The sequence below is a fragment of the Lontra canadensis genome, unplaced genomic scaffold (genome assembly GCF_010015895.1).
Source record: "Lontra canadensis isolate GAN:19392208 unplaced genomic scaffold, GSC_riverotter_1.0 scaffold40, whole genome shotgun sequence".
Lineage (NCBI taxonomy): Eukaryota > Metazoa > Chordata > Mammalia > Carnivora > Mustelidae > Lontra > Lontra canadensis.
The window spans coordinates 10,873,920-10,889,912 of NW_022631034.1; the positions used below are offsets into that span (position 1 = coordinate 10,873,920).

A 15,993-nucleotide genomic window follows, 5' to 3' on the forward strand; every position below is an offset into this window, starting at 1 on the left:
TGAAGCAGTAGTCCCCTCTTACACTGTTGGTGGGAATGGAAACTGGTGCAGCCACTCTGGAAAAACAGCATGGAGCTTCCTCAAAAAGTTAAAAATAGAACTACCCGATGATCCAGCAATTGCATAGTAGATATTTTCCCAAAGAATACAAAAATATATATTCAAAAAGTTGTACATGTGCCCTGATGTTTCTAGCAGCATGATCAACAACAGCCAAATTATGGAAAGAACCCAAATGTCCAGTGACTGATGATTGAATGGGGGGTAAATATATATATACGTATAATGGGATATGACTCAGCCATAAAAAGAATGAAATCTTGCCATTTGCAATGACATAGATGGAGCTAGAGAGTGTAATGCTAAGTGAAATATGACTTCACTCACATGTGGAATTTAAAAAAATAATAATTTTTAAAAATTTTTTTTAATTTTTTAAAAATTTAAAAAGCAGAACAAACAAACGTAGGGAGGATAAAATAGAGAGGCAAGCCAAAAAAGAGACTCTTGACTGTACACAACAAACTGACAGCTACAGAGGGGAAGTGGGTGGGGGATGGGTGAAATGGGGGATGGGGATTAAGGAGGGCACTTGCTGTAATGAGCACTGGATGTTGTATGAAAGTGATGAATCACTAATTTCTACACTTGAAATGAGTATTCCACCGTATGTTATCTAACTAGAATTTAAATAAAGACTTGAAAAAAATAAAGTAGTGGTTCCCAAAACTCAGTCCTCACTCTCATCATCTTTGTGATTTTTGCTTCATCTCTATATGTATATGACCTATACTAGGTATTATTCACTTAATATTTTCCTCTAGATTGGCTCACAGTTATTATTTAAATATGCTTATTTTAGAAGGAATTGTATATCACTACCTTAAATGAAAAATAGAATTATTTTCTGTAAATAGGAACTATAGTTTAAATATTGTCTTCCAGATGCCCATTTGTGCTTTAACCCTTCTTTATTAAAAGAGATCAGCAAATATTAAGAATATAAAATAATGTAAAACTGAGATACTTAAGAATATTTTAAATAATTTTAAAAATTATGTTTCTTTGTAATTCATGCTATTTAATGGCCTATCAGTTTTGCCACCTAAAATTGATAGTTTACGTTAAAATGAAATAGGTTACCTGGGTCTGGGAATAAGGCTGAAATGGTCACTGGTGCCTATTAACTATGACCTATTAACACATTTACTCAACTTGGGCTTCTTACCAAATAAATCTATAAGAGTTTGGTTTTTACACAACATGAGTAATACCAGGGTTTCAAAACAGTTTTCCTTGCCAATAACTTAAATTATTCTTACTTTAAAGGTTTCATGGAAGATTTGAGAAAGCGTAAAATTATTTTCATGATTGGTGAGTAACTGCCCTCAAGTTTTCTAATGCAACTGCTACTAATACACAACTTGGTAGAGAAAAAAGACTGTTCTTTTCTCACTGTGCTTTGAAATCTTGCTCCTTTTTTGGTTAGGATAATATCCCTGAGGCTTCTGGGTTGTTGCTTTCGTTTATGCAGTTTTATATTGTTTTTGGCTTTGTATCTTTATAGAGTAGACAAAGTAGGACTCAAAGGAATGTCAGACTCCTGAGTTTAGCCCTACAGTAATAAAATACATTATAATCCCATGGGTATGAAGATGTCCTACATCAAAATATAACACACACCTTTTCTGTTTGAACAATGAGCCAATGCTCCCCAAACCTCACTGCTAAAAATATCAGCAATCGCACATTCAAACATATTTCAGTAACCATACCCTGCATTCCTTTTAGATAATGGTAAAAACAATCTCACTTATCTTTTGCCTCGTACAATGGAAGCCTCTGGTAAGTTAAATGGTGGGACAAAATTCACTTGGGGTTCACCTGCTTTTTCTAAGCACCTACTGTGTTCCAGTTTATCTCATTTAATCTTTCTGCAGTCCTATAGGTTGGTGGTTTATCTCTATGACATATCTGTTAACACAGGTAAGGAAACTGAGACTCAAGAAGGTAAAGGAGCCAGTCCGAGGTCACATAGCTAATGGGCGTGAGAGCCGGATGTCCATTTTTCCCCATGGAAATCAATGGGGCTATTTGAGCAACAGTTACAATTACACAGAAAAGCACAAACTATTGTCAGAGCACTTCCCAAAACTTGGTACTTTTCCCTCTAATGATTCAAGTCTGTAGAAAAGTTAATACACCTACCTTTGCACTTTTCAAAAAATGTCTATTCATATTCAGAAATAATGAAAAGGTCCACACCTCCTCAGTGAGTGGGAAAAAGAATGGTTATCAGCACCCAAGAAATAAAATTGGATGAACTTAGAATCTTGCACTCTAAAGTCGGGATGTTGCCTTGGAAATCTCTCACTAAATTTCCCTCCTTGTTAGATGAAGAAACTGAGTCCCAGAGATCTTAAGAGGTTTGATCAAGGTCATTTCCACAACTGGTGACAGAGGGGAGACCAGGGCTGTAGCCTCCCATTCCAGACCTCTCCCCACTCCATCACTCAGTTGTTGGGTCATTTCCCTAGACTGTCTCCTACATTGAGTCACCCACCCCATACTTACTGAGTATTGGACCTGCGCTGGGCAATGAGCAGGAATCACAGAGTTTCCTTTCTAGATGGAAAAGAGAACTCATGAAATTATTACCACATAGGAAGGAAACAAAGAGCTGAAGTAGAACAGCCTTGGTTGAGTATCTGGGGTAGATGTGGGTAATCAGAGTGATCAGGCAAATGTTTCCCCACAGAGGTGACGTATAGGCAGGAACCTAAAGGAGGAGTTGGAGCAACGGGAGGGATTCACAGAGGTGAGAGGAGGAAGAATTCCAGCCAAAGAGAATGGCGTGTCTTGAACAGTGAGAGTTCTGGAGCCCAACCTGGGTACTATCCCCTGACCTGCTTGCCTCTCATTGACCTTACCCATGGAAACTGGAGGAACTCTTGCCACACTTTTTATATTCTTTTCAGAAAGTAAAAGTACATTATTTCTACTCCTTAACTGAGGAGAAACAGCAAAGAAAATTCCCCTTTCCACATAAAATTTTATCATTCTTCTTGGCATCAAGGCCACACACAATGACTTACACATTCTGTTCAGCTTTTATCTCAGGGGCCAAATTAGGAAAAGGAGACACTCTTTAAACCTGACATTCAGTATCTAAGGAATGAGCTTTTATTATCCTATCGAGATATGTGTTTTTAATTATGTGGTCCAAAACAAAGCTTCTAAAAATAGTACAGCATATTTTGTGGTTATTATTTTCTCTAGCAATAATATCATTTCAGATTTACCCAGTTTAGCACTCACGATTAAATTCTGAAATGTATTTTCAAGCATCACTTCTATTTGTCCACATGTAACTAAAGTCCTTGGCTCACCTGTTACTAAGACCTGTGCCCTTCACAGAGTCAAACAGCACAATATAAAATCTTTGACATCAGACACCGCTTGAGACCCCCCAGGGGTCCACAGACTACACTCCAAGAACTGTTGTTCTGAATAAAGGTTTTTCTTATATTAACCAAACTCTCCTGTATTTTAACTTACTGGCCAGCTATTATTCTTGTAAAGATTTCCGCCTACTATTTGGGCAGGAAAAGGTACAAACCCACTGTGATATGAGGAAAAATGATTGTTGTTGTATTTGTTGGACTCTCCTTGAAAATTAAGGCCTTTGTGCTATATATTGCCTTGACAGATGGCAGCGTGTATTTGGGGACTGTATTTCAGGTCAATTGGAAGCTCGTAAAAATACTCAGGATGTCATAGACACACCCATAGCAGTTTTGATGAGCCCTAATATACAAGAGTCCATCGATTTCAGTGCAACAGGTGTGGTGTTGCCTATATGAGAAGATAGTTGAACTTTTAACATTTCAAACTACTGTCTGGACATCTACCAAGACACATGGCATTTTAGTATTAGCCAGAAACTAGGTTGCCATCCTCGCTGTTAGTCTGAAGATAAAAATCAATATTCCTAAAGCACTGTCCCCCTGCTTTAGAGACCTTCAAAGCCTTCTCCCCATTGGCCTCTAGGTGCCTTCCCATTTCCCACTCCAACCCCCATGAGTCTGTGGCTCCAACCACACCTGCCTTATCTTTATCTCTTGAACTTCCCTTGCTTTTGCCAGTCCCGCGCTTGAAATGTTTCCTCCCCTCGCTGCCGATACCCCAAGGTCAGGTTTAGGTTCTAGCTCCCTGTGACGTCTTCTCTAGTGGCCAGCCTTCTGCCTGTGTGCTCTTCCATTGCTCATTTAAATACCCCATAATGACTTAGGAAACAAGTATTTGTTGGCGTAATGAATTCTTTAGGAGGCAGTGTGGTCAGTTTCCATAACAACCAAAGTAGCAATTGGAATTCTTGGACTGGAACTGACAGGCAGGTTGATGCTGTTCGTAGCCGTTGCTGGCAGGGCAGTTCTCAGGTTAATTATGAGCCTAATCAGACACTCCTGACTTCATTGTAGCTGCTCCCCTCTCCCTGAGAGCAACAACACCAGCTTACCATTCTCCCCAAAGCTGGTGCATTTCTTGCTCATTTGCAAAGTAGTTTGAGTCACAGTTAATAGCACTGACTACCGTCTGAGTGAAAAACTTGTTCAGGGAAGGTGTACTGTCTGGGCCAAAAGGAAAGGAGGCAAAGACTGATCTAGTTAGCCCTTTAAAAGTGGTGTGAATATTACCTCTTTGTTCATGAAGAAGGCAGCTCTGTCACTCTTTCTAGAGAAATACTTTCCACAGGACAGGTGTGAGATCTCATGGGATCAGGCCAGTGATCAAAAGGATTGAAAAAGGTTCTCTGGACTTTGATAGTTCACACAGAAGACGTAAGAACTGTGCTGCTGTACAAGACTGGGGCTCAGTCATGGCTGAAAATGGAAAAGTATTTGGATTGTGTAAAAATGTCCTTTAAAGGACCTCATTATGTCCCACTAACAGGCTCCGACAGTTTTCACAACCTCTTCTGGTACATTTCTTTCTCTCTCTCTCTATTTTTTTAATCTCTTGATCATTATCTTGCTCTTATCCAATCTATTTTGGCTTCTTTTTCTCTTCTGTGCTTTTTGTAGCCTGCCTGTGCCCAAAGTGTGACATAACCTGAATTTCCATTAATTCCTTTCCAAAGCTTTGGCTTCAATTTAAAAAATCATCTGACCTTGCAGGTGAGGTGTGATACTAATGGCGTTGTGGTCAAGACATCATTCTGGGCCTATAGCATTCAGGATGTCAGGGCCACAGATGGCTTTGTGTACCTTAGCAGAAGTACTGATAAACAACTTCTAAGTGGTAAACTTTGGGATTATATATTTTTTATAATCATTTTGTGTTATACAATATCTTGTGTTATTCTGTGTATTTTTAACCCAGTGTAAACTAGTCCTATTTATTTACTTAGGGAAAACTGTAGAAATGAGAATTCTTACTTAAAAACTCAATATTTTTTTAAAGATTTTATTTATTTGAGAGAGGAAGAGAGAGAGCACAAGCAGGGGAAGCAGCAGAGGAGAGGGAGAAGCAGACTTCCTGCCGAACAGGGAGCCTGATTTGTGGCTCAACACCAGGCCCCCAGGATCATGACCTGAGCCCAAGGCAGACATTTAACTGACTGAACCACCCAGGCGCCCCTAAAACTCAATATTTTAATGCCTGCCGTTATTTCACTATAGCCCTAATGTCATTTCATTGTTGCTCTTTTGTCAAAGAACTATGAATTAACCTAATATTTAGGGAATATTAACTTGGGGCCCAGATTAAAATTTTTCATGACATCGATGCACATATTTGGTTAAATAAAAAACGAAAGGCAAAGCTGTTTGTTTTAATTTGAGGTAGCGGTGTTAGAAGCCAACATCCACTGAGCACTGGACACACACTAGACACTGTATAATGTTATCTTATTTAATGCTTGATCCCACCCTATGGGGAAGGTACCATCCCCAGCCTGACTTTTCAGGTAAGATGTTAGAGAGTTAAATAATTTTCTAGGTGGCACCTGGGTGGCTCAGTCATTAAGCATCTGCCTTGGGCTCAGGTCATGATCTCAGGGTCCTGGGATGAACCCCACATTGGGCTCCCTGCTCGGCTGGAAACCTGCTTCTCCCTCTCCCCCTGCATTGTGTTCCCTCTCTTGCTGTCTCTCCCTCTGTCAAATAAATAAAGTCTTTTTTTAAAGAAATCTTTAAAAATAAGTAAATAAATAACTTGCTGATAAGTGACGGATCTGGGGCTTGAAAGCTTGGATTTTATCACTGGCAACAGATGTTGCCAATTATTGTCCTTGAAGTGACGGGCTTCCTTTATTTCTTTTCAAGAAAATGCTAGATACTCAAGTCTGAAAATCCATAGTTTATCTGTTAGTCCATCTGTGAGAAGGTAAAAATGGTGTTCAGTTAGGAAAAGCAACTAGTTAAGCAACTCAAACAATCACATAGTGTTTTTCCTCAAGAAAACCATTAACCTAGATGTGCTAAAGCACTTTGTGCATACTTCACACAAAATACTAAAATGACATATACTTAAGGGCTGAGATTGAATAAAATTAATCTTTTATACTGCTTCATCAAGGCCATTCTTAACACTGGCATTTTCTTTTTGTTTTACTGAGAGTTCACTAGATGAATACATCTAGTTCAATTGGAGGCAGCTGTCTTGATTTACGCTGCGGTTTTATAACAATTGCTTCTGTACTATTAGTGAAAGGCAATAGTCTCTAAGTGTTGTAATGAAAATAGGGGACCTCCCCCAAAATACAAAAACACAGGGCACCTGGGTGGCATGGTCTGTTAAGTTATTCCACTCTTGGTTTCAGCTCAGGTTGTGATCTCAGGGTCATGACATTGAACACCACTTTGGGGCTGCTTGAGATTCTCTATCTCCCTCTCCCACTGTCCCTCCCCTCACTTTCCCTCTCTCTCTTTCTCTCTCAAATAAATAATAATTTTTTAAAAAAATACAAAAACACTGGGGCACCTGGGTGGCTCAGTGCGTTAAGCCTCTGCCTTCAGCACAGGTCATGATCTCAGGGCCCTGGGATCGAGCACCGCATCAGGCTCTCTGCTCAGCGGGGAGCCTGCTTCCTCCCTCTCTGCCTGTCTCTCTGCCTCCTTGTGATCTCTGTCAAATAAATAAATAAAATATTTTTTTTTAAAAATACAGAAACACTAATTCAAAGGTATATGTGCACCCCTGTGGTTATTGCAGCAGTATGTACAGTAGCCAGATCATGGAAGCAGCCCAAGTGTCCGTCGGTAGATGAATGGATAAAGATGTGGTACACACACACACACACACCATAGAGTATGACTCAGCCATAAAAAAGAATGAAATCTTGCCATTTGCCATGACATGGATGGAGCGAGTGAGAATTATGCTAAGCAAAATAAGTCAGTCAGAGAAAGACAAATACCATACGGTTTCACTCTTATGTGGAATTTAAGAAACAAAAGAATCATAGGGGGGAAAAAGAGAGAGGCAAGCCAAGAAACAGACTTTTAACCATGGAGAACAAACTGACGGTTCGCAGAGGGGAGGTGGGTGGGAGATGGGTGAAACAGGTGATGGAGATTCAAGAGGGCACTTGTATGATGAGCTCGGGATGTTGAATGGAAGCGTTCAGTCACTATATTGCACACCTGAAACTAATATAAAGTTTTATGGTAACTACTGGGATTAAATTTGAAAGAAAAAATAGAGCACCCCACCCTACCCCCAGCATCTGTGACCACACTTTGAGAACCAAGTATGATCAGTTAAGGTCTGTTAAGCAGGTGTATGAAACCCTGTACTTGGCATTTGGGAAATCTTAGAGGATAAAGTAGTCCCTTGTGCTTTCTTTTGGCTTGTCCTTCCAAAAACAAATAACCTCACAAATGTGAGCAAGGGGTCAGGGGTAAAGCGGTGCAACTACTGAAAGCCCCTTTCCCTGGGCTGCTGTGGGCCTGGAAAAGTTCTGAATGTTCCTGTGTAGCCAGTGGTGTGAGGGATGCCTGAAAGGAAAGCCTGGGTGCTAGTCAGAGGTGGGCCAAGACAAATACTTCAGGAGGACCCACAGGAGATTCCAAAGCAGGGGCCAGCTGCAGGTGGAGGGGACAGGTCTCAGGGATCAGTAGCACTGGAAGAACCAGGACTGGAGGAAGTGTGTAGAGAACACTTCAGGTGAGAGAACAGCCCTGACATGGAGACTGACCTTTAAGCTTGAATTAGTCCCATCAGGCCGCCGTAAAAAACTACCGTAGCCTGAGTGGCTTGTAAACAACAGAAACTCATTTCTCACAGTCCTGGAGGCTGGGAAGTCTAAGATCAAGACACTGACAAATTGGACGTCTGGTGAAGGCCGACATCCTGATTCGTAGACAGCTTCTTTTCCCTGTAACCTCACATGGTAGAGGGGGTAGAGAGAGCGCTTTAAGGCCTCTTTTTAAAAGGTACTAATCCTATTCATAGGGCACTCCACCCTCCTACCCTGATCACCTTCCAAAGCCCCAATCCAGATACCATCACACCGGGCTTTAGGATTTAACATATGGGTTTGAAGGGGACACCAGCATTCAGTCATAGCCGAAAAATGAACTATCATGGTTATCAGAAATTATTGGATGAGACTATGAAAACTCAGACTAGACTTCATTGAGTTTCTACTATAAATTGAAAACAGGTAGCCCATCAGCTAGACTGGGGTCACAGAAAGAAGTATGTTTCCATCTGACTGTCAAACCTGTGGTCTGTCCTAACTGAACATCATCTCTGTCCTGGACATAGACGCATGATTGCCACAGCCCTTTCTCCATGAAGGCACAAAGTTATTAAGGGCCCTTTTGGCACTCTTCTGGCCTGACATCTGTATTTTCACACTCCAGCCTTTCAGGATGGAAGAGTAAAAGAAGAGAGACATTGGGCCCTTTCCAAGAGGGCCTCAAATGCACTTGTAAACCAATGGGATGGCTTTCTAATGTTGGAGAAATGCAGGCCTTGTGTACTGACAGCCAACCTACTTAATTACACAAACCTTTTTCCTGCAAAAAGGCTCTAAGTAATGTTGAATAGAACAAAACACTTCCTTCATTTAATCAGATCAAATTAATAAACCTATATCCAGGGCTCACTATGCTTAGAGAACTATGAGGTTCATTCAATATGACATGGAACAGTCCTTGGAACATTGCATGACATGGCAGAAGTACAGGGGTTTTTTCCATGATTTTTTAAATTATTTTCTCAAGAAAGGAATGTTGCTGAGTCAATTGAGTCATCCAGAAAGGCAAAGTATTGCTAAAAAGAAAAGCACGCAGGTGAATGACTTTAACCAACTGAAGGGTTTGGGGAGCTCACACCATCATACTCATTGTCCCCCTACCCATTTCTTGAAATCTTTTTGGAAGCACCATTAACTTACCAACAGAATCAGCTGGTGAAGAGTTAGTTACTCAACCTGTTTGCTCATCCAAGGCCACATCTCCAGGCCTGACTCACTGAAAGCTTCTTTTGCTTGTTCTGAGACCCACTAAGAATAATCAATGCCACAGACTCTAGAAGTACCCAGCACTGAATGTGAAAGAACACCCCAAATCTTATGTTTATATCTAACCTCTGTGTGCCCTTGGGCTAATCCCTTAGCCTCTCTGAATTTCTTTTAAAATGGCAAAATAAGGGTGCCTGGGTGGCTCAGGCATTAAGTGTCTGCCTTTGGCTCAGGTCATGGTCCCAGGGAGAGAGCCCTACATCAGGCTCCCTGCTTGGTGGGAAGCTTGCTTCTCCCTCTCCAACTCCCCCTGCTTAAGTTCCCTCTCTTCCTGTGTCTCTCTCTGTCAAGTAAATAAATAAAGTCTTCAAAAATAATAATAATAATAAAATTAAAATAAAATGGCAAAATAATATTTGTTTTCTGCCTACCCCAAATTTGAGCCACTAATGAATTGACACATTGCTAACTGTTCTCTTAATTGGAAGCATGTACAGAGACATCGCCCCAAGGAAGTAAAGTGTGAAAGCTATTGAGTAACTCCAAGTCCTCATCTTCTACCTCTAATATCTATTTTAATTACCTAATAACAATATTAAAACTAACATATACTGGTGACTTACTACATTCTAGATACTGTGGTGCCTTTTTACATACTCTCATATTTATTTCTCACACCAGTCATCAGTACTCATGTTCTTTCCCATTTTATAGATGAAGAAGTAGAGACTCAGAAGGTTAGGGAAATTTCCCAAAGCTACACTGTTTAATAAGTGACAGAGTTGGAACTCATACCCCACGTTCCCAGACTTCAATGCCCATGCTCAAACACTATTATAGATATGTAATAAGGAGAGCTTATGGGAGTAGAGTGGGTGGAGGAGGAGTTTGCTATAATTATGTGAATAAATGTCCCAATTTTCTATTTGACTTTGTTCCTATATAACTAACTATTGATGTCTGAAAGCAAAGACAAAATAATAAGACATCAAACAAATATCAGTGAAACAGACCTCTGAGTGCCTCAGCCATGTTCTGCCAATTATTTGCAATTCCATAATAACTTCAAAACAGGGAACAATTTGAAGCCATAAAAGTATCTGAACTGTTCTGAACACTGCCCCCCCCCCACAGCACATTGATTTTGGAATACACACTGCATCTTTTTACTAAGAAGGTATATCGTGGGTATCTTTTTTGTGAGCATTACCAAAAGTATTTCAAAGAGCCAGGGGCAACAATGAGCAAGAGTTTGAGAATGTGGTTCTGGGTACATCTGAAGGAACCTGGTGCTTCTGAGATTTTCTTTGTGGGTTGAAGAGAGCACCTTGACCACATACTGATTTCAAACAATGGCTTAGTTTAGAGGTGGAGGGAAAAAATAGCCTCGGCCAGGGGATATACAGACTTTACATGGGATGTGTAACTCTCTAATGATAAAAATATTTGCTCACTGCTATATTAAATTCTCCCATTAACTGTATATTCCTTTGGGTGACTTTCATTAATTCATTTGATACATTTATTGGGTTTCTGCCATATAAGAGCTAAGTGACAGACTTAATCATATGAAGATGAGAGATCTCAAGGAGCTCATATTGTAGGGAGGGAGCCAACAACCCCCCCAACACAGCACGGGTCATGGCAGCGACACAACAGATGGAGAAAGACTGAAGCGAGTTGTGGGTGTGGAGAGGGAAGTCAGCTGAGTCCCGAGAAAGAAAAGGAATTGGCCAAGGGCTAAGTGGGAAGAAAGTTGGCATGAGTCCATGGCAAGGAGAGGGAGCACATGCGCGAGAGCCTCAGAGGTGTGGGGGTGGGAAGTGGTGAGAGGCGGAGCTGGAGACAGACGCAGGGTCCAGGGCAGGAAAGGCTGAGAACACTGGGCTAACAAATACAGACTTCATCTTGTAGCCACAGCGAGCTGCCAAGGCTTTCACTCTGTCACATGCCACCAAATCTGAATTTCAAAAAGCGCATTCTGGAAACAGTGAGAGGGAGCCTAGGCTGCAGCGGGGGTCGGGGCGGGGGGGGGGGGGGCAGCCACAAGGTCAGATGGGGGTCCTGCAGGGGAGAAACAAGAAGGCTGTGGAAGTGGAAGAGAGGAAACCGATCCAAAAGATTTGGGGAAGTAGAATCCATAGGACATAAAGATCCATTGTGTTCGGGTAAATGAGAGGACTGAGCATGACTCAGAAGTAGCTAGTTTGGATGAACAGATAAACAGAGGTGTTGTTCAAGGAGATAAGACATGTGGAGAAGAAATGACTTTTGAGAGAGAGAGATGAAGAGTTTAAACATTTTAAAATCAAGATGCTGGGCACCTGGGTGGCTCAGTTGTTAAGCGTCTGCCTTTGGCTCAGGTCATGACCCTGGCGTCCAGGGATTGAGTCCCACATCGGGCTCCCTGCTCAGCAGGGAGTCTGCTTCTCCGTCTGACCCTTACCCCTCTCATGCTCTCTCCCTTTCTCTCTCTCTCTCTCAGTCTCTCTCCAATAAATAAATAAATAAATATTTTCAAAAGATTGAGATGCTTATGCTAACAGGTCCATTAGACAGAGGTCTTTTATTTTTTTTAATCTAGTACCCAAAATAACAAGTCCTGGCTGTAGTCACAGATGTGGAATTCACCAGGATACAACGGCAGTGAAACACGCATGTGCGAGGGATCACCCCAGGTTGCTTTGGGACTGTGAGGCTACAGGGAAGTTGAGACCTGAAGTCGAAGAAACACCCATGCCAGAGCCCATAGAGGAGAAGACAGAGAGGGAAGCAGAATATCAAGAGCAAACGGCATCCTAGAAGGCCAAGGAGGAGAGAGTCTCCATGTGGGCCAGGTCAAATAGAATGTAATGAGACTTGTCCGCTGAGTCTGGCCACTGCAGAATTTCTGGTGCCTTTGGTGAGAGCAGTTTCGGTGGAAGAGAGAAGAGTAAAGCCAGCTGGTTGAGGGGCGCTTGGGAGTAAGGAAATGAGGATGCGTATAGACTAACTTGCAAGAGATTTGGCTCTGAGAGAAAGGAGGTCAAAAGTGGATGTGAGAGCATTGAGTATATTTATATAAAAAGAGAGATAGTGATGGAGGGGCTGGGTGGCTCAGTCAGTTAATCATCTGACTCTTGATTTTGGCTCAAGTTGTGATATCAGGGTTGTGGGATCAAGCCCCGTATTGGGCTCCCTGCTCTGCGGGAAGCCTGCTTCTCCCTCCCCCACACCCCCTGCTTGAGTTTCCCCTCTCGCTGTCTCTCTCTCGGTCAAATAAATAAATAAAATCTTTAAAAATAATAATAATGAGAGAGAGAGAGAGAGAGAGAGAGAGGAGGCACAGAATCTAGTTAAGAGCACAACCTACTTGAGTTCACACGCTTGCTCCCCTCTGTCCTAGCCAGGTGACCTTGGGCAACATCCTTACACGCACTCTTCCTCAGTTTTCTCACCTGCAAAGTGAAAGTAATCATTTTATCTGGGTCATAGTGTTGATGTGAAGATGACATGAGTTAACACATGTCACAGTGCTCCTAGTAAGTGTTCAACAAGTATTAGCTATCATTACAACTATCATATAATGAGTGAGGGGAGACTGCCAATGAGAAAGAGGATCCCATGGGGCGCCAGGGTGGCTCAGTGGATTAAGCCTCTGCCTTCAACTCAGGTCATGATCTTGGGGTCCTGGGATCGAGCCCCGCATCGGGCTCTCTGCTCAGCAGGGAGCCTGCTTCCTCCTCTTTCTCTGCCTGCCCCTCTGCCTACTTGTGATCTCTCTCTCTCTCTGTCAAATGAATAAATTATATATATATATATATATATATATATATATATATATATATATATATATAAAGAGGATGCCAAGAAAGGGGAGGCTAGGAAAGGTTCAGAAGTGAATTAGACAGAGGTAAGGACACCTACAGGATGGGGGAGCCATGACAATTTAAGAGGTTGGGTAAGTTCATCTGTTTCTACTGTCATTTGTTAAAAGTAAGCACTCCTTAAGGGACTGACCTATCTGGGGTTGGCTGGGATCGGGAAAGTGGAAGTGAGAAAGTATCTCTTAGACCCTGGGCTTACACCTGCCATCTGACGGCATTTCCTCTTGTGGACACGTTACTGCAGTTGTTCACAACACAACACAGATGTTACTGTAGGAGGCCATATTGAGCCTGGAGGAATAAAGCAGAATAACAAATCAGAGATTAGGGCGAGGATAACTGTTTTGTCCTTCCCAAAAGTAACATTCCCAAAGTCTTTTCCTCTTGTTTTGCTCTAGACTCTAGAACTAAAAGTCTCAGAGCATTTTTTTAGTTGTAAATGAACCATATTTCAACCAACCATCAGGTGGTCAAGGCCATGAAAGACTTTCTCCTCTTATAACTGAGTGCAGCTATTTTGTGCTAATAGGACATAGTCCTGTGACCCAGTTGATTTATTTTTTTCATATTGTCTGGGGCACTGACTCTGAAGGCAGTGTTCCTCGCAGCTCCACTCTGCTTTGAGGAATGGCTTCCACCAGAAAGTGGATCACCGTGTCAGTGCCACGCAACTGCCCATCCAGCCAAATGACCCCAGTTTAAAGTGGAAGGAATTTATTTGGTCCAATTACATATTTTCCTGCATGGACCAACTCCTATAGTAAATGTGTGGGAAGCTGGCATGGACAGAGCAGCAAGCAGAACACAGTCTTCTTTTTCTTGGAAATCCTCCACTTGGTCTGGGTGGAGCTATTGAGGCAGGCTCTGTCATTCCAACATTTGTTGAGAAAGGGAGAGAATGTTAAGCAGTGAGAAAATTGGCTGAACCCAACAGCCAGTCTCCTAGAATCTACTCCTGGAGACTCCTTCTTCCACTGACTGCTTGCTTGAAGGCAGTGATGGCCGTTGATTGGTGAATGGTTTTTACTAAATCTCCTAGAAGACAAAGACTATGCCCTTTCTTTTTCTTTTTCCCCTTTCTTTCTGCTGCAACCATCAGGATACCTGGCACTCAGTAGGCATTCAATACATATCTTTAGAAAGAATGAATGAATGGATTAAAATGGAATGGAAACTATAAGACTTCATTGTCAGAAGTGAGTATTTTAAGTTGTCTTCTATCAATAACCTTCTCAGAGACATAATGACAAGAGCAGACATTTCAAGTAAAATTACAGGGTTTGGCCCTTTTTTTTTTTTAAGATTTTATTTATTTATTTATGCATCTAACAGAATGAAAAAGAGAGAGCACAAGCAGGGGGAGTGGCGGGCAGAGAGAGAGGGAGAAGCAGGCTCCCTGATGAACAAGGAACACAGTGTGGGACTCCATCCCAGGACCCCAGGATCATGACCTGAGCCAAAGGTAGACACTTAACCAAATGAGCCACCCAGGTACCCCATGGAGCTCGGCCATTTTTAAGAACCAACCATAAATAAGAAACTCTTCCTCTGGATGGGTCCTGGGAGATCAACGTGGAGTGTTTATAAAGTCTTTCTGGTCCCTTCCCACAGAAACAAAATTCAAAAATTCATGCCTTTGGTAAATTTTGCCAAGTAAAATAGCATGTGGCTCCTCTATCAGAATCAAGTTCAAGTCCACCACTATGAACTGGCATAGAGGCCAGGAAGCAAAATACAAAACAAATAGCCAATCATTGACCTCGACGGTACTGATTCCAAGTATTACCATCATTCAAAGAAGGGAATGTAGACTAGAGTTGATTTAATGTTAAACTGTCCTTGAAGATAGGAGAATAAGAAAAGGAGGAGATTTTTTTTTTAATGTTCCCATCCCTCAAGGAGCTAATAATGTATTTGATGAGGCAAGAGTTGATGTTTATGAAAACTTTAGACCTAATATAGGACAGTATAGAGTTAATGGACAAAGGAACTATTTAGTGAGTTTTAGCAGGGATGGGAGGACTAAGAAAGCGCAATGATTCAATGATTGGGAGCCCCTTCCTGGGGAGGCTGAGAACCAAGAATGGATGGAAGCTTGAGAGGGAGCTGAAGAGAGGGGGCTTCCAAAAAGGGAGATTTTAAGTAGGGAACAAATTATAGTAGTAGGAATTGGCCCAGGAAGAAGAAGATGGACCAAATCATAGAAGCACTGGATACTGAGAAATAATGTGATGCTGACCAAGGATGAGTCCAGGGCTGGTGAATAGGTAAAGAAGCAGCTAAGGGAAAAACTACCCTTCAGAAATTTGCTCTACTGTTATTATTTCCCACTCCCTCATTTCTCTTTTGACTCATGCAGCCAAAATCTCTCCTAAAACAGATTGCCAGATTTTTTTTTAATTTAAAAACTTCTTCTCTTTTTATAAAAATAATACATCTCCGGAGCAACTGGGTGGCTCAATCGGTTGAGTCTGCCTTCAGCTCAGGTCATTAATCCTAGAATTGAGCCTCATGTCGGGCTCCTTGCTCAGCAGGAAGTTTGCTTCTCCCTCTTCCTCTGCTCCTCCCCTGCCTTGTGCTCTCTCTCTCTCTCTCTTTCTCTCGCTCACTCTCTCTCAAAATAAATAAATAAAATCTTTAAAGTGGGGCGCTTGG

General features: G+C 41.7%; 1 protein-coding gene across 2 annotated transcripts in view; it reads left to right on the plus strand.

The window, feature by feature from the left end:
• AK5 (adenylate kinase 5) overlaps window positions 1-15,993 on the plus strand; it is a 241,089-nt gene that overhangs the window by 185,816 nt on the left and 39,280 nt on the right. For both annotated transcript variants that reach the window (XM_032870138.1, XM_032870136.1), the window contains exon 10: window positions 1,330-1,374. In XM_032870138.1, the coding sequence (XP_032726029.1) occupies window positions 1,330-1,374 (45 nt within the window). The remainder of the gene's footprint in view (window positions 1-1,329; window positions 1,375-15,993) is intronic.